General features: G+C 32.1%; 2 protein-coding genes across 29 annotated transcripts in view; both read right to left on the bottom strand.

The window, feature by feature from the left end:
• Window positions 1–2,167: 2,167 nt before the first annotated feature.
• Window positions 2,168–2,942, bottom strand: cer (crammer). Its single transcript, XM_073990412.1, has 2 exons — window positions 2,687–2,942; window positions 2,168–2,605 (listed from the first exon to the last, which is right to left on the bottom strand). The coding sequence occupies exons 1-2, from the start codon at window positions 2,723–2,725 to the stop codon at window positions 2,414–2,416; spliced, it is 231 nt and encodes a 76-aa protein (XP_073846513.1). The 5' UTR covers window positions 2,726–2,942; the 3' UTR covers window positions 2,168–2,413.
• A 9,055-nt stretch (window positions 2,943–11,997) lies between these two features.
• hts (adducin 1-like protein hts) overlaps window positions 11,998–21,750 on the bottom strand; it is a 123,481-nt gene continuing 113,728 nt past the window's right edge. For 19 of the 28 annotated variants that reach the window (XM_073988405.1, XM_073988404.1, XM_073988425.1 and 16 more), the window contains 2 exons: window positions 12,899–12,966; window positions 11,998–12,167 (listed from right to left, as the gene is read on the bottom strand). In XM_073988405.1, coding sequence (XP_073844506.1) covers window positions 12,060–12,167; window positions 12,899–12,966 — 176 coding nt within the window. In that variant the 3' untranslated portion in view covers window positions 11,998–12,059. Of the gene's footprint in view, window positions 12,175–12,898; window positions 12,967–21,750 lie in introns of all 28 variants that reach the window. The other 9 variants (XM_073988400.1, XM_073988396.1, XM_073988414.1 and 6 more) reach the window with 1 other exon arrangement.

The raw sequence follows: 21,750 nt of genomic DNA, 5'->3' as shown, positions 1-21,750 counted from the left end.
ATGTCAAAAATAAGAAAAATAAATTTTAATTTATCTTTTTATTCCCTTTTTTACATTCAAACTTTTTTCATAAAAAAATCTATCCAAATTTATTACATCGTTTTTCAATCGACCACAAAAATATGACCGTTTTCAAAACGAGAAAAATAAACGATTATCGGATTGCTTTTTTGATACATTTTTCCATAGAACAAAATGGAATATGAAACCGATATCGAAAACAATTCGATGTCGGAAAATGTACATGCATCACACCTACAGTCGTTTTTGATTCGTTTTGAGCTCGAAATCGATGTCCATCACATACCTGAATATTTATTAATTTTAATTATTGAATAATTATTAATTATCAATTATTATTAATTAATTTATTATTGATTTACTTCGTTGACGTTCAAAACTGATAGTGTGTAAATGTCAATGTAGAATAAGTGTGAAATAAACTGCAGTATTCAATTTGCTTTTTTTGTTAAACGCCCCTTTCCTCTCAGTTTCGACACAACAGAAATTATTAATTATAAAATCATTAGCAGGTAGTCTAGCTTACAATATACATAGATAGACATTTTTTGCATGCAAATTATCCAATATTCAATGTTGTGCAAAGCTGGTGCCAGCCCAATCGGTGGGCTTTCAACAAAGTACAAGTGAAAAGTTAAGAAACATGTTCGCGCAAACTTTAATAACAATCATAATTTGGTTTTTATTTTAAACGGAATATTTGCAAATTGACTATATTCGTTGGTACATTTGAAGGCCGAAGAAGGTACATATATGCCCAATGCACTTGCTCATATGGTAGGCATCATATATGATGCAGTTGAAAATATTGGTGCTGACATCCAATATAATGTATGTGATGCAGAAGATCGGCACCAATTTTTAATGGAAGGCCTTGAGGATGGCATATCGTCGGTGTCATGCTTAAGTGTTCCATACGCCATTTTTGACATTTTGAGATAAAGGTACCTTACAAAGTTTTGAACCATGCTCTTTGAGATTTTTTGGTCGGTTTTTCTCTATCTCCTATAGTTTCTGAGATATTCAGATGCCAGTGTGTTCCATATCCGCTTTGTGACCCAAAAAATCTTGTCGTTTTGTTCCATATCCGTAAAGCCTGGCGTATGGAACAAAACAACTTTGAACATTTTAGTTCCGTATCCATGTCGTTTGGCGTATGGAACAAAAAGAGACAAAAACGAATTGTTCCGCACCAAAAATGATGGCGTTTGGAACAAAAAATTGCCCATTTTGCCCAAGTAACGGAAAAGTGTGGCGCATGGAACAAATTGTTTTAAAGGACTTGGTTTAAAAACTGAAGAATAATAGTTTCTAAATCCAAATATTTTTGAATATTGTATTGTTACATGAAAACGAACATTTATCAATCGTTTAAACAAAAAATCCCTAGTTTAAAGTCAAAATTTTGATGTAAGTCCACAAAAATATACGCAAAAACGTTCATTCGACTTGAAGCTAACCGACTACAAAAATGGTATTATAAGAAAATCGCGTTTAAATATTTTATGTTACCTTAGAAATGCAAAATATCAATCCGTTTTGTCCGATCGAAATTTTTACCACAAAAAAGTAGTGATAAGTGGAGGCAATCCCTTAAATAAGTCTTAAGCAAGCCTTAAATTATGATCCTTATTGAATTTATATGAGAAAAATAAATGTTTCATTTAAAGTCCTGATTTTTAAACTCCACAGTAGCACTTCATATAAGGGAGGTGGAACACGATTGAAATAAGGTGTTTTGGTTGAAATGTGACAAAATGTGTTCCATGTGACACAAACTGCCAAAAACATGAAAAAAAGATTCCACGGAACAATTCAGCAACTTTTTGCAATTATAAAAATTGGCCATAACTTCTAGACTATCACAGATATCTGACTAAAATAAACTACTGATATATTCTATGAGTTTAGTTAAGTAGAACTGAGTTCTTAAAGTATTGTATTATTGCACCATTTTTATCCTGTATGGCCTTAAACATTAACTTGAGTTTTTCTCGAATCAGGCAAATGGCGTATGGAACACTTAAGCATGACACCGACGATATGGGGTGACCTGACCCTGCCTCATAGACCTGAGCTGACCGCATCAAGAACAAAACTTTGGGGGTATGACATAATTCATTTGTTATGCTGACCGCATCAAGAACCTACCACTCCGCTTTATACCCTGCCGTGTTTACTGATAAAAAATTACAACTTTTTTTACAAACATTAATGAGATCATATGCTACATTTTATTGTTAAAAGCTCGAGTCATTTTCAATACAAACAAAAACATACAGATTCATTAACATTTCACTATAAAAAAGCAAAACAAACATTAAAATACATAGGACAAATGAACTGTAATAACTATTTGGTAGATTTTAGGTTTATTACACGGCAGTTGGAGCTACACGTTTCCACAACGACGCGACATTTCTTCTTCAGTGGCATCGGCCAAATGATTAATACCCATGGAATATGATACTTCACCATTTTCGAATTTTTTATTATGTTCCGCTACGCGATTTTTTGTTTTAGAAAAAATTTCACGGCGTAGTTTTTCCTCAGCATCATCGGCATAGGTTTTATTGAATTGTGTCTATGGAGAAAACAACAAAAACAACAACAAATAACTATGAGTTGCATATTTAGATTTTTTTGTAAATAAATTCAAATTTACCTTGAAATCATTCCATTCTTGATCGCTTACGTCGGCCATTTTATTTCTATGGGAAACAAGTATTGTTTGTTAGAGATGCTGGTGGCTTCTGTTGAGTTGATGATGATGAATGATTAATAACACTATTATTTAAGCGTAGTTTCAAGACTGCTTCAGAATAAAGAATCTTTGAGGGGGGCAAAAAACAACAAAATACCAACAAGCAAATCAACAAAGAAAAAATAATGGCCAGTGATCTGTAGATCGAAAAATAAACTGCTATATGGATCTGTAGATCGAAATGTATTGTGCAACAATCGATAATGGGTACTTTACACGATATGTTTTTTTACATATGAGTTGTCACTTTGCACATACATTTTGTATGGGAGAAGTGACAACTCATATGCAAAATACATATCGTGTAAAGTACCCATAACCAAGACACATTAATCTAGATCTGCGTGAAGTTAATACCCCTGTTACACTATTGAAGATTAACCCACTGGGTTAAATAGATCCAGTGGGTTAATCTTTGCTGGTTACACTTAGCTTTTCGAGGATATAAACTGTCAGCTGATGTTTGGTTACGTATACATACAAAATAACTAATAAAGTCGTGTTTTACACTTTTACAATTTCTCGTATGAGATATCGTCCCCTCTTTGCTCATATTGGTATATTTTACGCACAGGGATACATTTTTGTATCATGGTATCAAGCGTACTTTTGTTGAAAAAGTGCCTAATGTAAAAAATAAATAATTTTATGATTTTGAAATAACTTTAGATTTATTAACTCCATAAAATCTCATGCGACCAATCGTTAACGTGTAAAACACGACAAACTCTGTTGCAAGAACAGTTGCAACTTTTGGTACTTTTTGAGTAGAGTTGAATTTTTTGCACAAATACCGAATACAACACTGTATTTTTGGTGGATTTGTGCCGGATTTAAAATAAACCCAGTCGTGAGAGGATTTAACTTTTGTATGGCAAATCTGGTCAGATTTGACCAGATTAAGCAATAAATCCTCATGAAGTGGGTTAACCCGGCAAACAACTGTAGTGTAACCGTTGGTCTGTTCCAGTACTGCAAGAATCTACTAATTTTGACTATTTTTTCCGATAACATAAAGGAAAAATGTTATCGTAGTAAAAAATAGTAGCTTCTTGCAGGTTCTGGAACACAGCACGTGCTATAAACCGTAGTACACACGATCAGTTTTGACTGTCGATTTTTTGGAATTATCGATAATTGTCAAACAGTCCATCAACCACAAAATATTTTGTGGTTGCCTGATGACTGACAAAAATGATTGGCCACACTGGCAAGCAACCGATTATTTGAGCAAAAATTACAGTCAAAACTGATCGTGTGTACCCCACTTAAGTACAGTACACATTAGCTCTGTTCCAGAACTAAAAAGTTTTTACAATTTTTACCACTTTTACACATTTTGCGTTCCCGTACACAAAATTTATATGAAAATCGTTTACGACTTTTACAACTTTTAAGGCCTGCGTACATAAGCTGCCTATCCTGCTTTCCTTGCTTACTTCTGATAAAAGAATAAAAAAGAAAAGGGCAACCCAGTTCGAAATTTCCTCGGCCTTCTTTATTCTTTTATTTTTATTGTGTCAAAAATGAAGCAGGAAAGCAAGGCAATCAGGCAGAGCAGCTTATGTACGCAGGCCTTTACCACTTTATAAAGTACGGGAACAGGCCAATTGTCAGTTTTGGATGACGATTTTTTGCAATTATCGATAACTGTCCAACCGTCCAGCAACCACAAAATATTTTGTGGTTGCATGATGAATGACAAAAATGAACGGCCACAATAGCAAACAACAACAAAGCTGTCATTCAAAACTGACAATGTGTACCCAGCTTTAGCAACGAAAGTTAGCAACGATAACAAAAGTTATCGAAAAATACAGGGTGACACAGAACGCCCAAAATGTGCATTTAATACGTTTTTTCCAACTGTGGGGACGAAAAAGAGCTACGAATATGAAAATTAAATTTATTTATTAATTTAAAAATAAGGTCCAATGTAAAAACTTACACAAAAAATATACATCAAAAGAAAGAGGAAGTCCTTATGAGCATTTTGGCTCATTTTTGTAGAACAAAGTTTCCAATTTTCTGGTTTCCAACTGGTGGTCAGGACAGAAAATTGGCTCTGAAAGCAAAAATTTTCTGTCTTCCCCACAGTTAAAAAAACGTATTAAATGCACATTTTGGGCGTTCTGTGTCACCCTGTATTTTTCGATAACTTTTGTTATCGTTGCTAACTTTCGTTGCTAAAGCTGGGTTGCTAACTTCACGCAGGTTCCAAATTAATGGTGTTGACAACTTAACGCTAATATCGATAGCAATCGATATTTTAAAATATTATATCGAAAATATCTAATGTTGCTAATATCGATGGTTTGTCAGCTCTAACAGAAATGATCTGTTCCAGAACCTGCAGAAGCTACTAGCTGTGTTCCTTTACTTACCTGAGGTAACCATTTTTAACTTGCAAAGCGTTCCTTAACCCCGAAAAGTGGCAAAACTGGAAGCAGTTTTTAAGAGAGTGAGAGGGGAGAGAGGACGAAAATGGCTTTCTCTTCTACCACAGGCTACCAGCAAAATTTCTGCAGGTAAAAATGGCAGAACTGATTTTTCGACTTTTGTTTGACGATTATTTCACAATGAAGAAGAAAAAGTCGAACACTGACAAAACTAAATTAAAAACTGTGAAATAAACGAAAATTGATTTTTTATGTTTCTTTTTGACATTGCTACCAGGTTTACAATTTTTTCGTTCCTTTACTTTTCTGGTAAAAATGTTCATGAGAGAGCAATTTTGACACTTTTCTCTTTTACCACTCTTACCATTAAAAAAGTAAAGGAACAAAGCTACTGTTTTTTACTACGATAACATTTTTTCCTTTATGCTATCGAAAAAATAGTAAAAATTATTAGATTCTTGCAGTACTGGAACATACCAAAAATTAGAAGTTTACGGTTTTATGTTAAAAATTACAGTAAAGTATTGCTCTGTTCTAGAACCTGCAAGAAGCTATTATTTTTCCTACGATAACAATTTTTCATTTATGTTATCGAAACAAATTGTAAAGAGTTGTAGATTCTTGGAGTTCTGGAACGGACCAAATATGTTATTAAAACAAACGAAGAATCATTTTTATCGTTTAGACATCAACAAAGGCAAATAATTTGTAGCAATTTTCATCTGCATCTACCTTGATTATTGTGCCGTTAGCAGAGTTGCCATGAGTCGCAGTTCTCGCACACAAACATTTTTGCTATATTAGCTCAGTTCCTTTACGTGCAATAATCTTCAAGTTTTACCACTTTTTACTGTTACTTTAATTGATATACCCGATTGTAAGGCTTTTTAAAGTTTGAACCATATTTTCAAACAAATCGTTTTGCAAGTCATAATATCCTTAGTAATAAAAATAAACACTTCAAAAACGTTTGTTTTAATTAATCCTTTATTAATTTTACTTCTCTTTGCTATAATAAAGTTAAGAATTAAAAAAGCCATTTTCTTTTTTTTTTTGTTAAATGGATTTTTGTTTTTTTTTTCTGATTATTTTTTTGATTAAAGACACAAAATATATATTTTTGTTTCATTTCGCTGACTTATAACAATGTGATTGATACTTATTTTAAAATTGTTTTTGTTTACTATGGCAGTATAAAATTTTATTTTTTTGGACAAGAATCTCCTCTAACGAATTTCCAAAAAAGTTGAAAAATAAATGCCTAAAAATTGAATGATTGATTTTTGATGAATGAGCTAAAAAAACAAACAACATTGAACACGAATGGTATTAATGTGGTGATGATTAAAAATAAATAATAAAAACTTACCTTTTCAGCATCAATTTTAAAAAATGCCTCATTGACGAGATTGTGCTTTTTACAAAAAGTCTTTATACCAGTTGTAACAACCGTTATTACCAGTTAGAAGATGAATTGTGTTTTAATATAATAGCCTGTTTAGTCCCGGTCCACACCAGAGTTTTTTCACTGTAAAAATTTCACGAAATTATGCGTTTCTAGATCGAGTTCCATACTAAAGTAAATTTTTGAAATTGCTGTAGTGCGCAACTCGATCTAATAACGACTAATTTCATTAAATTATTTCATTGAAATCACTCTAGTGTGGACCAGGACCTATATCCTTCTTCATGAGGATTTATTTGACGTACACGCAATGGGATTTACATTTGTAAGTCTATGGGTTTATTAAGTCCGGTTATATGTAAACCAACGATGAACACGAAGAGAACATTTGTATGGAAAATCGTACGAAAACGTAAAGGCGAGTGCTCATCTTGTTCATCTATGATGTAAACGTACTATATTAATACTCACCATAAGTTTATTTTTTTAGAACTGTCTGACTGGTGACTTGAAAAGGAGAGTCAAAAAATATTATTTATGATGATGTAATGTTATGACAACCTCTAAGCAATCCAAACCAACAAAAAAGCCAATGAAATGGACAGATGATAAAAAGTTATTTAAAATTTTCAATGAATAAATAATTTGCAATTATTTTACAAATTGTTTAATTTTATTATTATCCTCAATCTCAATTCGAAAAAATAGGCAATAAGAAAATAAGGAAACACAATCTCTAACAATGAGGCTTATTTTTTAGCACGACTGTCTTGTTTTTACAATCCACAGAGAAAAAATTCATTCGTTAAATTTTGCATTATTTTCTTTTTTTTATCTAATTATCATTTGATATATAAAAATGTGATTGTTTTATTTCTCTTTTTTATAAATATATGTCGAAATGTTAATAATTTGTTTTTATTATTTCATTATTTTATTTTATCTTATAATAGCACATATATTACATACAATTTATGATTTTTAATTGTTTATTATTATTTAATGTTTTTTTCTAATTTTTTTTATTTTAAATATAAGTTTGATTTTTTTTTAATGTGGGGAAGTTTCAAATATGATGTACTATATGTGTGTTGGAGTATTTGCTTTTTTATTGATTTTGTATGGGGGCACATCAAGGATTTTCGCATGTGCTATAGGTCCGTCAACTTAAATAAAAAAGTGATCTCGAAAAACTTAGAAAGAATACGGGGGTTATCATGAATGAAATTTCCCCGTGAGTTTTGTCTTTCCGTGGGGAATGTGAAAAAATTCACGGGGAATTGCCGTTCATGATAACCACCTTTAATTTAGAAGATCGAATATAGGTTTGAGTTATGTTCCAAGGGATATATGTATGTACAAAGATATTGCTTTGAAGATTATCTAGTACCTTATATGGACCCTGTAAGTTATTATACGCCTTTAAATTACGTTTTTACAGACGACAAAAATAACATTCAAAGGTCAAGTTTCAGAATGCTAAGACGACTTTCAGGATCGTGGGGAACTAACATTTAGGACAAGAAAGCATAGATAATTATACTCCCACCTCCTTCAGTTTGGCTCACTCTCCGTACCTTTTCCAAGCAAGGACATTTGGGCTAGTAGAGTTATCACTCTGGATGGTCTGATAATATACTATAAACTAGTCCAGAGGTTCTTAGGTAATTTTTTCTATAGAAAAAACTAGTGCTGAGGTTCTCAGGAAATTTTTTCTATTAAAAAAACTAGTCCTGAGGTTCTCAGGAAATTTTTTTCTATAGAAAAAATTAGTCCTTAGGTTCCCAGGAGATTTTTTCTATAGAAAAAAATAGTCCTGGGGTTCACAGGAAATTTTTTTCTATAGAAAAAAATAGTCCTGAGGTTCACAGGAAATTTTTTTCTATAGAAAAAATTGGTCCAGATGTTCTCAGGAAATTTTTTCTATAGAAAAAATTGGTCCTGAGGTTCTCAGGAAATTTTTTCTATAGAAAAAATTGGTCCTGAGGTTCTCAGGAAATTTTTTCTATTGAAAAAATTGGTCCTGAGGTTCTCAGGAAATTTTTTCTATAGAAAAAATTAGTCCTGAGTTTCTCAGGAAATTTTTTCTATAGAAAAAATTAGTCCTGAGGTTCTCAGGAAATTTTTTCTATAGAAAAAACTAGTCCAGAGGTTTTAAGGAAATTTTTCTATAGAAAAAAATTAGTACTGAGGTTCTCAGGAAATTTTTTCTATAGAAGAAATTAGTCCTGAGGTTCTCAAGAATTTTTTTCTATAGAAAAAATTAGTCCTGAGGTTCTAAGGAAATTTTTTCTATTATCAGAATAGAAAAAAACTAGAGATCCTCTGGTCTCAGGATTTTTTTCTATAGAAAAAAATAGTCCTGAGGTTCTCAGGAAATTTTTTCTATAGAAAAAACTAGTCCTGAGGTTCTCAGGAAATGTTTTCTATAGAAAAAACCGCTCCTGAGGTTCTCAGGAAATTTTTTTATAGAAAAAACCGCTCCTGAGGTTCTCAGGAATTTTTTTTATAGAAAAAATTGGTCCTGAGGATCCCAGGATTTTTTTTCTATAGAAAAAATTAGTCCTAAGGTTCTTAGGAAATTTTTTCTATAGGAAAAAAAACTTGTCCTGAGGTTAACAGACTATAAAAAAATTAGTCCTGAGGTTCTCAGCAAATTTTTTCTATAGAAAAAATTATCCCTGAGGTTCTCAGCAAATTTTTTCTATAGAAAAAATTATCCCTGAGGTTCTCAGCAAATTTTTTCTATAGAAAAAATTATCCCTGAGGTTCTCAGCAAATTTTTTCTATAGAAAAAATTATCCCTGAGGTTCTCAGGAAATTTTTTCTATAGAAAAAACATGTCCTGAGGTTCCCAGGAAATTTTTCTATAGAAAAAACTTGTCCTGAGGTTCCCAGGAAATTTTTTCTATAGAAAAAACTTGTCCTGAGGTTCCCAGGAAATTTTTTCTATAGAAAAAACTGCTCCTGAGGTTCTCAGAAAACTGCTCCTGAGGTTCTCAGGAATTTTTTTCTATAGAAAAAATTAGTCCTAAAGTTCTCGGGAAATGTTTTCTATATAAAAAAAATAGTCCTGAGGTTCTCAGGAAATTTTTCCTATAGAAAAAAATAGTCCTGAGGTTCGCAGGAATTTTTTTCTATGGAAAAAAGAGTCCTGAGGTTCTCAGAAAATGAAACATGGTGAAGAAGTACGAAAACCCGAAATGTTTGGAAGCCTATTCTATGTTCTTCCTCATGTATGAACTTTAAACACAATTGTAGAAGATCAAACGATCTTCTTATATAAGATCAATATGTCTTCTAATGGAAACAATTAAAACTTCTATTATCTTTATATAGTCGGGTAGTTGACCATGGGTACTATTGTGGGGCAATGGTTAGCTCACCAAGCTGAATGCCCGGCAACGATTCCCAAACAAAAGAATCACATTATTTTTCAATGGTAAACATGAGCAGACCCATATTTCAGTCAAGTAAAACTTCGCTACAAGTGGTGTCGGACTCGGCGATGAAAAGATATACACTTCTTAATAGACCTTTTAGAAGATTGACTTACAAGCATTTGACTTACGGCATTTACAAAATGTCATAGGGGCAAAATATTTCATCACAGAATCAATTCTCAAGTCTTCTAATAGATCTTTTGAAATATTACATTGAAAAAAATTAATCAAGGGGTCAATTCTCAAGTTCATTGTATGACTTTGTATATATTGTCTTGCAAACAACCCCAAGGCCCTTTGAGTATAGACTAATGGCCTGTTTCACTAAGACGATTCGAATTCAAATTTGTTCGAACCACGACTAATAGTACGTTTATATATAGCGGGATTTAACAAACCCACTGGGTTTTAAATGTCAATTCCATTGCTTATATTTCAAATAAATCCTCAAAAAGAAGGTTAGCCCTGCAAAAGGCTATAATATAAACATGGCCTAAAGTTCTGTTTTTTTTTTTTAATTTTTGTTTTCCAACAAACAACAAATCTATAATAGGAGGAATTTGGTTGTAATTCGAACGAATTTGAATTGCTGTAGAAATTTTAGAAAATTAAATTTTTGAGTTGGATGATCTACAACATATGCCAAGATGGGTGATTCCCAATGCTATTATGTTATTATTTCTTTAGTTTCAATATGGAAAATGTTGTTTTACTTTGTTTTTCTTCTTTTCTTTTATTAAATAGTTAGTTTATTTGAAAAAAAAAAATATCTAAAGCATTTTTTTGTTTTTGTTTTATTTATTTTTTGTTTTTATACATTTGTTTTTGTTTTGTTAATCTTAATAATTTGTTTAAATATATATTTTCTTTATAATATATATAATAATAATAATCATTTTTGTGTGTGTGTGGTGTAAATTTGAATTTGAAAGTATATAATTTGTTTTAAATGGTATATAATTAAATTTTTTTTCTTATACATATATACCCTATGTTGTTGTTTTTGCATTTTATTTTCGTTACAAAGTTGTTTGTATGTTTTTTTTTTTGTTATGAACTACTACATCATTTTTGTTGTTGGTTTCTTTTTTGTTTTTATACTGAACATATATAAAAATTGTGTTGTTTCTTTTTGTTTGAAGAAGTAGTGGGGGTGAAGTGGGGTTGTTGGGGTAGGGAGGGTCTACTAATTAAGGATGTCTAAAATAGGGCATTTGTAAATGTATATGTATGCTGTTTCTCTGTGTCTGTGTGTGGGTGGCATTATCTGTCAATTATTGTATAAAAAAATATATTAATTAATGCATATCTGTCTGTTTTAATTTCTCTTAATATTTTTTTTTCTTCAAAAGGAAAAGCTGCTCTTCGTTACTATACTCATGTGGCTGGCAGGCTGGCTATGTGTCAAATTATCAAATCTTTTTGTTTCGTTATTTAAAATTATGCCTCTCTAAGTCGTCGTTTATCGTCGTTTTTTGTAAAAATATTTAGCTTGCACTTTCTTGTTTTGTTTCAGAAAATAAAAACAAAAAAACTTTTATATATAATTAATTATAAAACAAAAAAATTAACACGTAATAAAAAAAAATTGGGGGAAAGGGGATTGTTTTTCTTATTTTTGTTGTTGTTGTTGTTTTTTGCACATTATCATTTGTTGTTCTTAAACTAGTTAATAATAAATCATCCCGCGGAGAAGTTTCCATTTTCCACATAATCTCCTCCGTTCTGTTTTTTCTTTTTCATAACATAATTCGTGTATGTGTGTTGGTGTTTGTCTCCTCTTTTCTTAAATTTCCTTTTTTTGCTTTTATTTTACGTTGTTGTATTGAGTAAAAAGTTCTCTTTATCTTGTTGTTGTTTGTTTAAATAAGAAAAAATATCATCATGTTGTTGTTTTTTGTTTTCTTCTTTTGCATTTCTTTTTCCGTAAGGGCATCATATTTTTATTAGAATATTTCTTTCGTCTTCGCTCGTGGTGTTCATCCTTCTTACTGCTGTTTTTGCTGTTGAATGCATAGAAGAGGAGTTTAGGCTTCGGCCTTCTTCTTCTCCTTCTTCTTTTTCAAGAAGGAAGGTGTTCTTAGGCCCTTCTTCTTTTTCTTGTCTTTCTTGGGTGAACCGTCCGTTGAAATATCCTGGAACCGTAATAGAAATTTGCAATGAGAATATCGTTTGTGGTTTGTTAGTACTGAAGCAAAGGCAATACACCGCGCAAAAGTGTGCCGCCGAAGGAAGATGATGAGTGATGGTTGGGTTAGGTGTGAATGATTGTAAAAAAAATAAAAAAGAAGAAGAAAATCATAGCTAGATAAAAAAACAAAGCATGACAGGGGATATTGAACAAACCTCACAAAAAAGTGAGGTTAAACAAAGCCCCTAAAATCATTTAGAGGTAATATAAAGCTCCATGGCCTCTTTGGGCTGAGCCCCTCCCTCGCTCCTTAGGTGATTTGAAATCATAAAATCGAATTTTAATTCAAACTTAGGTAATTGTTTCCACTTGTTTACAAGTTAAGGCGATAACACACAAAATATGTTCAATTGAAAGCATACTTTTAGGCGTTATTTATTTTATTTTTATTTATTATTATATTAACTTGTAGTAAATACAATGTTAATAAGACATAGCATTGGCTACAACGACCATCAGCTAAAGAAAGCATACTTTTAGGCGTTATGTTGAAAATGGTGTAATGCAAATCATAATTTGTTTAGTTGATTTTATTAAGGTCAGATTTTTTTTTAATATTGAATGTTCTTAGAAACTCCTACAATTTTCTTCTTCAATTTAAAGGAAAAGTAAACAATAAAAGAACAGAAAAGAAAAGGTAGGTATAAAGGGATGACATTGCGCAAAATCTCTTACCTCTTTACTGCTGTGCGAAAATGTGCTCAAATGAGCTTCAGAATGATCACCGTTTTGTACATTTTCACCTAGAATTGGGAAAAGAAAAAAACAAGAAAACAAAAATTATTTAAAATATACAAAATTTGGTTACCAATTTTAAGCTGTTAATGAGTATTTTTATGGACGGATCACAATTTACAAGATATGAAGGAGAGAGAGAGAGACAACATGAGTTTATGAACGACAAAGTAGAAGATGTAGCAGAAGAAAAAAAAAACAAATGTTAGTAGTAAGTAAAGGAAGAGGAGAATGGAAATGAAAAAAATGTTAAAAACTAAATGCTAAACAAAAACATAAAAAATGACTTCTTTGCAGCATGCATGCAAGAAGGAGGCATAACTGGGTAGGAAAGATGGTTTCTATGTTAAACAAATTCAGCCAAATTATGTGAGGTTATGTGTAAGAAAAAACACATTTTTTTCTTTCATAATTGGGATTGCAATGTTTGGGTTTTGGACTAAAACTAAATTTACAACATTTTTTTTTTTCAAATATAAAACTAAGAAAAACTATTAACAATTCACAACACAACAAAACTAATAATAAAAAAAAATTAAATAAAACTTAAAATAATTACCTGTTGTAACTTAAAAATTAGGGATTTTTAAAATTTATATGAAAATTATAGATTAATGATTTTAAGCCATTTTGTTGTCTTCTTTGCACCATTTTTTCTGTTTGTATCTAAAAGTTTAAATTATAACCTAATTTTACAACAATTCTAAAAACTCTTCAACTGGGAATTGTGGGTGTTGTTTATTACATATAAGGCATAAGGGGATTTGTTATACATATTATGTAAGTTTATTTAACAAAAATTATTTCAAAATTTACATATTGACAATTTTCAAAATTAAAAAAAAAAAAAATATATATAAATGAAAAATTTAATACAAAGTAAAATATTTATACAATAGAATGAATTATATGTTACTTATGTGGTGCCTTGATGTACAATATTGACATTTTTAAGACCTTTTGTATTTCAATGCAACACTGAAAGTGAGGTTAGGTTCGCAAAGTGAAGTTTTAGTACAAAAACCCCCATTTTTGGGGGTGTATTGAAATAAACAGACATCCTAATACTTGTTTCGGTCTCTAAAATGTATCCACTACTGACGTCAATAACTTTATTTATACCGCAACAAAACACTACATAACCTCACTTTTTTTTTAAATTATGTACAAATGAAGAAAAACAAAATTCTTAACGCTCACAGGGATACCCACAATTTACACATTAATTTTAGTATTAAATTTATTTGAATTTTAATAAAAAACAATTTTAACTAAAAGTGAGGTTACGATGTTCAAAATTTTACCATAACTTTAATTTCTTGAGATTGGGTTGTAATTAAAAAGAGAATATCAGAATATTTTCATCACTGCTAAGAAAGAAGAAACTATTTTCATTATTAAATATATCTGAATTCTATTAAAACATTAGCTCTGTTCCAGAACTAAAAAGTCGTTACAATTTTTACCACACATTTACACATTTTGCGTTCCCGTACACAAAATTTAATACGGGAACAGGCCAATCATCTAAAAGTGAGGTTATTATAGGAAATTTCGACATAACCTCAATTTCTTAAGATTTCATTGCAATATCAAACAAAACACATGTAACACAAATACCCTAACTGCGCCCTTATAAAGCAAGCGCTACTGTTTTTTATTAATTTATTTGAATTGTAATAAAAACACAAACTTAAATTGAGGTTATGTTTAATATTACAATGAGAAAACATTTAAATAACAAAAAAAGGTATCTTAATATTATCATCGCTGCCTACAAATTAATCTCTATATAGACCTCGTTGTTTCTTTTAGGGCCTGTTTCACTATGTCGAAAAAAATGAATGCTAACGAAAAACACCTAAACCTTGATTTTGTTTTTGTTTCGAAACAGCTACAAAATTTGAAAATCATACACGAGTTTAGCAGCTTTTCTTTCGTTTGGCATAGTGAAACAGCCTGTTAATTCCAATAAAATCTATCTAACTGTGAGGTTATGTTCGGAAGTTTTATCCTATGGATGGCATTACAAAGCTAACTGAAAGTGAGGTTATCGGGTATGTGATGAAAACCGAATCGACTCGATTTGCAGAATCGAACACCCCTTATTTGAATATTTTTAAAATCCATTTTCAATTTCATTAGAATATTCACCAAAATTGGAGATATACGATTTCGATTTATGGCAAAACGAGTCGAATCGGTTTCCATCACATATCAAAGAAAATATATTTCTTAGTCGAAGGTCACACTAGAGTGGTTTCATTGAAACTTTTAGGTATTTATAGATCGAGTTCCCCACTACATCAACTTCATGATGTCACTCTACTGTGAAACTCGACTTAGGAACCCTTGTTTTCATGATATTGTTTTAATGAAACACTCTAGTGTGACCTTCAACTTACTATCATCGCTCTAAAATACACTCTATTTAGACCTCGCGCTATGTTTATGTCAATTCCAAGAAAATCTATTTAATTGTGACGTTATGTTTGGAAGTTTTACCTCATACATTTTGCCTTGAGAGTATTTGTATAGAAATTGAGAGTATTTGTCTGAAAATACCTTAAAACACATACCTGAAAATTCTGTCTAAAAGTGAGGTTATAACCGAAATTTTTACCATAACCTCAATTTCTTGAGATTTGCATTACAAGCAATATAAAAAATAAAACGATGTTTGAATACCCTTCTGCTGTGTACAAAATGAAAATGTATTCCAATTCTATAGAAAATTTATCTAAAATTGAGGTTATGGCCAAAAATTTTACCATAACCTCAAATTTCTTGAGATTACATTGTGATATGAAAAGACAGATGTCCAAAATTCTTCCTGTTGCGTACAAAGTAGACAGGATTGTCTTTGTTAAGGGGGTTTCCATTCGTTTAGAAAATTATTTAAAATTGAGGTTATGTCCGAAAATTTTATCATAACCTCAAATTTTTTGAGATTACATTGTGATATGAAAAGACAAATGTCTCAAAATTCTTCCTGTTGCGTACAAAGTAGACACGATTGTCTTTGTTAAGGGGGCTTCCATTCGTTTAGAAAATTATTTAAAATTGAGGTTATGTCCGAAAATTTTATCATAACCTCAAATTTTTTGAGATTACATTGTGATATGAAAATGCAGATGTCTCAAAAAATTCTTCCTGTTGCGTACAAAGTAGACACGATTGTCTTTGTTAAGGGCTTTTTTCCATTCCTTTAGAAAATTATTTAAAATTGTGGTTATGTCCGAAAATTTTATCATAACCTCAAATTTTTTGAGATTACATTGTGATATGAAAAGACAGATGTCTCAAAATTCTTCCTGTTGCGTACAAAGTAGACAGGATTGTCTTTGTTAAGGGTTTTTCCATTCCTTTAGAAAATTATTTAAAATTGAGGTTATGTCCAAAAATTTTATCATAACCTCAAATTTCTTGAGATTACATTGTGATATGAAAAGACAAATGTCTCAAAATTCTTCCTGTTGCGTACAAAGTAGACACGTTTGTCTTTGTTAAGGGCTTTTTTCCATTCCTTTAGAAAATTATTTAAAATTGAGGTTATGTCCGGAAATGTTATCATAACCTTAATTTGTTGATATTACATTGCAATAATATCTTACTAGTCTCATTGCTGTCGACAAATTACACACTACTGTCTTTATAAGGAGTAGTTGAATTCCAATAAAAAACAATCTTAGAGTGAGGTTATGATCGAAGTTTTTCAGATCCCATTGAAATATAACAAAGAGACGTTTTAATACTTTAACTAATGCCCCCAAAGTGCTATTGTCCTCATTTTATGTATTTGAAAGACTCTCCTAGACTAAGGTTGTGGTTGAAACAAAAAGTTTTCTATCCTAACCTCACTTTTGTTTGGGATCACATTGAAATATAAAAAAACAGTTCTCATAATACTACTAGAGTGCCTACACGTTGCATTGCTGCTTACAAGTGTCCTTTTTATCATTATTTTATGTATTTGCAACACTTTCCAAAAGTCAGGTTATGTTTGGAACATTAAGTTTTTTATAACCTAACCTCACTCTTTATGGGACTGCATTGAAATATCAAAAAACGGAAGAGTAAATTAATAGATGCCTAAAAAGTGTCAATGTTCTTATTTTATGTTTTTGAAAAACTCTCAAGAGTAAGGTTATGTTTAGAACAGGAACGTTTTTTAACCTAACTCCACTTTTTTTTGGAATTTTATTGGAATTTCCAAAAACAGATCTCATAAAGCTATCATGGATGCCTTCACGTTGCCTTATGGTTGTATTTTATGTCATTGTAATTAGCATTCCAAAAGTGAGGTTATGTCTGCAACCTTGAATTTCACCCTAACCTCACTTTTTTTGAGATTACATTCAAATGTGTGTCACTTTCTTGGAACAAGTGAAATTTTTGGTCCTGTCTCTGAATTTTTCTATATTAATTCCCAGTTTCACTAAGTAGATTCGAAACGAAATTCGTTCGAATATGAACAAACTTCTGTTTTTTGAAAAATATTTGACTTAATTTTGTTTTCAATCAAACCAGAAATTTCACGATAACGGGAGTTCGAATCTTCTTAAAGAAACAGGCCATTAGGCTGCAGTTAGCCCTCGATATCCAATTTGCTTTTTTAGGAGTCCATACTATTCAAAATATGACCATGGTATATACCCCAGGTCGGCCAGTTAGACTACTAATGACAAAAAACTTAATAATATATGGTCTGTTCCAGTACTGCAAGAATCTACAAATTTTTACTATTTTTCCCGATAACATAAGGCAAAAATGATTGTCCCAATTTACATTAGGCGAGTTTACTTGCGGCAATTGTCAGTTTGATGGAGAGAGAGGTGAGGTATATGGTAACCCTTTGCCTCTCAACGCCCTCTCTCACCCACAAACTGACAATTGCCGCAAGTAAACTCGCCTAATGTAAATTGGGACTTATCGTAGTAAAAAATAGTAGCTTCTGGCAGGTTCTGGAACAGAGCAACTAATTTACATTTGCTCTGTTCCAGAACCTGCAAGAAGCTACTATTTTTTACTACGATAACATTTTTTCCTTTATGTTATCGGAAAAAATAGTAAAGATTAGTAGATTCTTGCAGTACTGGAATAGAACAATTATTTTGATTTGAAGTTCATTGTAATCCAAATCACAATCAAGTATTTTGGAAGCTTATTTAATAGTCAGCTGGACTTACTATCCGTTATGAACGAACCGAGTCCCAATTTTAAACTACACTTAAGCCCCTTTCTCTCTTTAAACCACTTTCTCTTATTGCAGTTAATTGTTTACAAAAGTAAAGTGATTCTGACATTTACATTGATTCGATTTGACATTTAATTAGCATAAAAAATATAAAAATACATTTCAATTGTTTTGAAGAAAGTAATACAAAAAAAAAAAAAAAAAATGGAATGAAAAAATGAAAATGCATGAAAAGAAAATCAAAATACAATTCATTGTTCTCTTTCTAATTGATCTCTCCTTATGTTCCCTCCTCCTTTTTACAGCCAACCATCTCCAACAGCCGCTGTATCTGCTGTTGATCTTGTGTGATGATGCTGATGATAATGACGTTTATCTCTTGACTTTTTACCACCGCCACCAACAGCACCAGCTCCCGCCGCCGAACTCAAGGGACCCACATGCAAAGTGGCTGTGCGTATATCCTCAGAGATTTGAGAAATTTTTGTCTTACAATCACACATATTGCGAATTATGCCATTCAAAAGCATTTCCAATTCATGTTCCAACAAGGCCAAGGTATGACGATAACGTAAGCTGTGTAAATTCGTTTTATCAGCAGCAGTACCACCAGCCATTAGCCCACCATGACTTGGCAGGGGAGTAGATGCTATGGAATTTAAATCATCATTGTCATAGCTGGAATAATGGCGATCAGCCTCAATGCAAGCTGATTCGGCACCAGCTACTCCCGTCTCATCAATGTGATGTTTATATAGATCTATGGCATCAGGGGCCGACATACATCTTTGTGGATAATTTAAGACAAAATTATTGGCCTCCTCCTCACCCTCCGCCACCGCCGCATCAATATGATGAGCCATGGCAGCAGCATCATTGTCATGATTCTCCAATTCTTGGGTAATCAAATTGATTTCATTGTCAATCACCTTTTCCAATTTCAATTTAAATTCCTGCTCATGATTTTGTAGATTTTTGACGCAATCACTGTTGCGTATATTGACATTTATGTGGATCTCAATTGCTGTTGCTGAGTTGTTACTGTCATCTGTGGTGGATGGGGTGGTCGTGGTGTTTTGTTGTTGTTGTTTATTATGGGCAAAAACTTGTGAAAAAGATGCCGATGATTTGCTGCCCCGGTGATAAGCTGTTTTATCCTTACGCTCATTAAGCGAAGAGGCACGACGTTTCAGTGAGTTCAATGTCAAAGTGACATGGCGATTGTCACTGCTGGAATGCAATGATTGTGTGGAGGAGTAGATGATTTTCTCTTTTGGCTTTGCTGCCTTTGGATTGCCCTTGATGGCCTTTCCGGTTTGTTGTTGTTCACATTCCGGCTTGTGTGGATCATCATCATTGTGTTCATCTTCATTAAAATGATCCGACTCCGGTTGATTGGGTATAAAATGGCGCTGCACATAAGACCGATAAAGGTTTTCTGAAGAAGTCTTACGTCCTGCCCCCAATGGCAGATCACAATTTGAACAATTATCTGCTGAATCGGTGTTGAAATGATAATGATCATGATCTCCATCATTCTGGGAATGGCTGGCTGCCGGATAGGTGCCACTTATTGAGAGTAACGAGGAAAATTGCTCAGACAGCAAATCGATTTGAGGATTATGTGATGATTTCGTTACTGGTTGTTGTCCCGATGAAGAGCTGGATATGTGGCGTGTCTTGCGTTTATTATTTAGCTGAATTTCTTTGATGGAAATAAAGGATTCCCCACTACTTTCAAGTTTCTTGGTATTTTCATAAATGTGATCTTCTTTTCCCGTTAGTTTGAAATCACGTTTTTGATTGGAGCTTCTCAAACTTGACTTTTCGGCCATGGAGGATGAGGATGTTGCTTTTGCTGTGGCTGCAGCAGCTGCATTTGCTTCCATATTTAAACGTTTTATAAAGGCAATCACCTTTTGCCTTTGCAAATCCACTGGTGTGGCTGAACAAGCTGGATGTAAATTAACATGTGGTTTATAGGTTGAGGGGTAATTGAAACCATAATGTGACACAGTACGATAGGGTGGTAAAATATCGTGATCTTCTTCCACCCCGGTTTGTTTATCAACATGTAATTGCAATGCTTCACGGCTCATTTCCAAGGCATGTGTCACGGTTTCGTCATGACAGTGGTCTTCAGAATGTGAGACTGGTGGTGGTGCTGCTGCTGCTGGTGCTGGATATGTGTAATGGGGATATATTTCGATTTTATGTATCATGTATATATGTAACTCCTTACATTGTTCCTCCGGTGGCCATTGTTGCTGATATAAGAATTGATATTTTTTGGCAATTGTTTGAATTTTTTGATAATTTTCATAATTTTTTAAGAATTTTTGTGTCATGGGATGGTGGTATGTAACTAATTCATGGGATTGCAGTTGTTGTTGTTGTTCTTGTAATGATGATGATGGATAATGTATAGTATGTAGATGATCAGCATGATGAAATGTATGAAATGCATAGTCTTCTTCTTCTTCTTTTACTGATTTGTGAAAGAGAAAAATAAAATAAAGAACAAATGTGTGTGTTGGCTGCTGCTGGTTGTATAAAGAAGAAGTATTGACACATACGGACGAGGACGAGACTATGGCACAATGACAACAAGACATTAACCTACAGTTAATAATTATTACAAGTTACTATAGTAGAGTTCCGATACTTCGCAATCCAAAGGAAAGGTTTGGTGACTTATAATTTTAAGTTTAGAGGGTAATTCTGAATGAAAACTCCTCGTGAGTTTTGACTCTTTGCCGTTTCAACTTAAAGTAGAAAGTGAGAAAGCACCCAGGAAGTTTTCATTCAAGAGTAATCTTCGTTAATTTTCGATTTATCGGAGTACTACGAATTATCGGAATTGTGGAATATTATACAAAATCACACAAAAAAATCTTTAAATTGATTAACATCTACCCTATTTTGTTTAAGATATCAGGATTTTACAAATAAAATTTACCTATAAAATACGGTATTTCATTTTGTAAAGTGAGGTTAAGAACGAAAAATAGTAATTTCTTTGAAATTTTTTTTGGAAATCAACTCCTCGTGGCTTACAAATGTGATTAAACGTTGCTTAATGTATCATCAGTAACATAAATTGGTACATCACCTAAGATTTTTTCTTAACATAAATATAATTACATAACCTCACTTTATACACTTTTAACAATTTAAAATCTAATTAAGAAAAAGCTACTAAAATGAACTTTAAGTGATTATAAATCAACATTTAATGGCATAGGAATGTTTAAACCTCGATTGATATGACATTTGTATGCCATAAAGTGGTACATAACCTAACTTTTTCTTAACATAAATTTAATACATAAACTCACTTTTTTATACAACGTTAGCAATTTAAAATGTAAATAAGAACAAGTAAAAAAGTATCAGTCGGCTTTGCCGACAGAGATATACCCTCAGCCTGTGTAAATTGAAACAATTTTTTCCCCAAAAAACGTATGTATTTAGAGGGTTTTACAAATTTTGGGCGTTTGAACAGACAAAAATGTTGATTAGGATTAAATATCAAAAGTTTTGCGGAGGAGATACTAAAAGGAATGGATCGACATTGACCGTTATGGAAGTGGAT

This window comes from Musca autumnalis, unplaced genomic scaffold (genome assembly GCF_047663935.1).
Source record: "Musca autumnalis isolate F117 unplaced genomic scaffold, ASM4766393v1 scaffold_5, whole genome shotgun sequence".
NCBI classification, from domain to species: Eukaryota; Metazoa; Arthropoda; class Insecta; order Diptera; family Muscidae; genus Musca; species Musca autumnalis.
The sequence above is the reverse complement of the archived record's forward strand: the minus strand, read 5'-3'. Positions and strand labels throughout refer to the sequence as shown.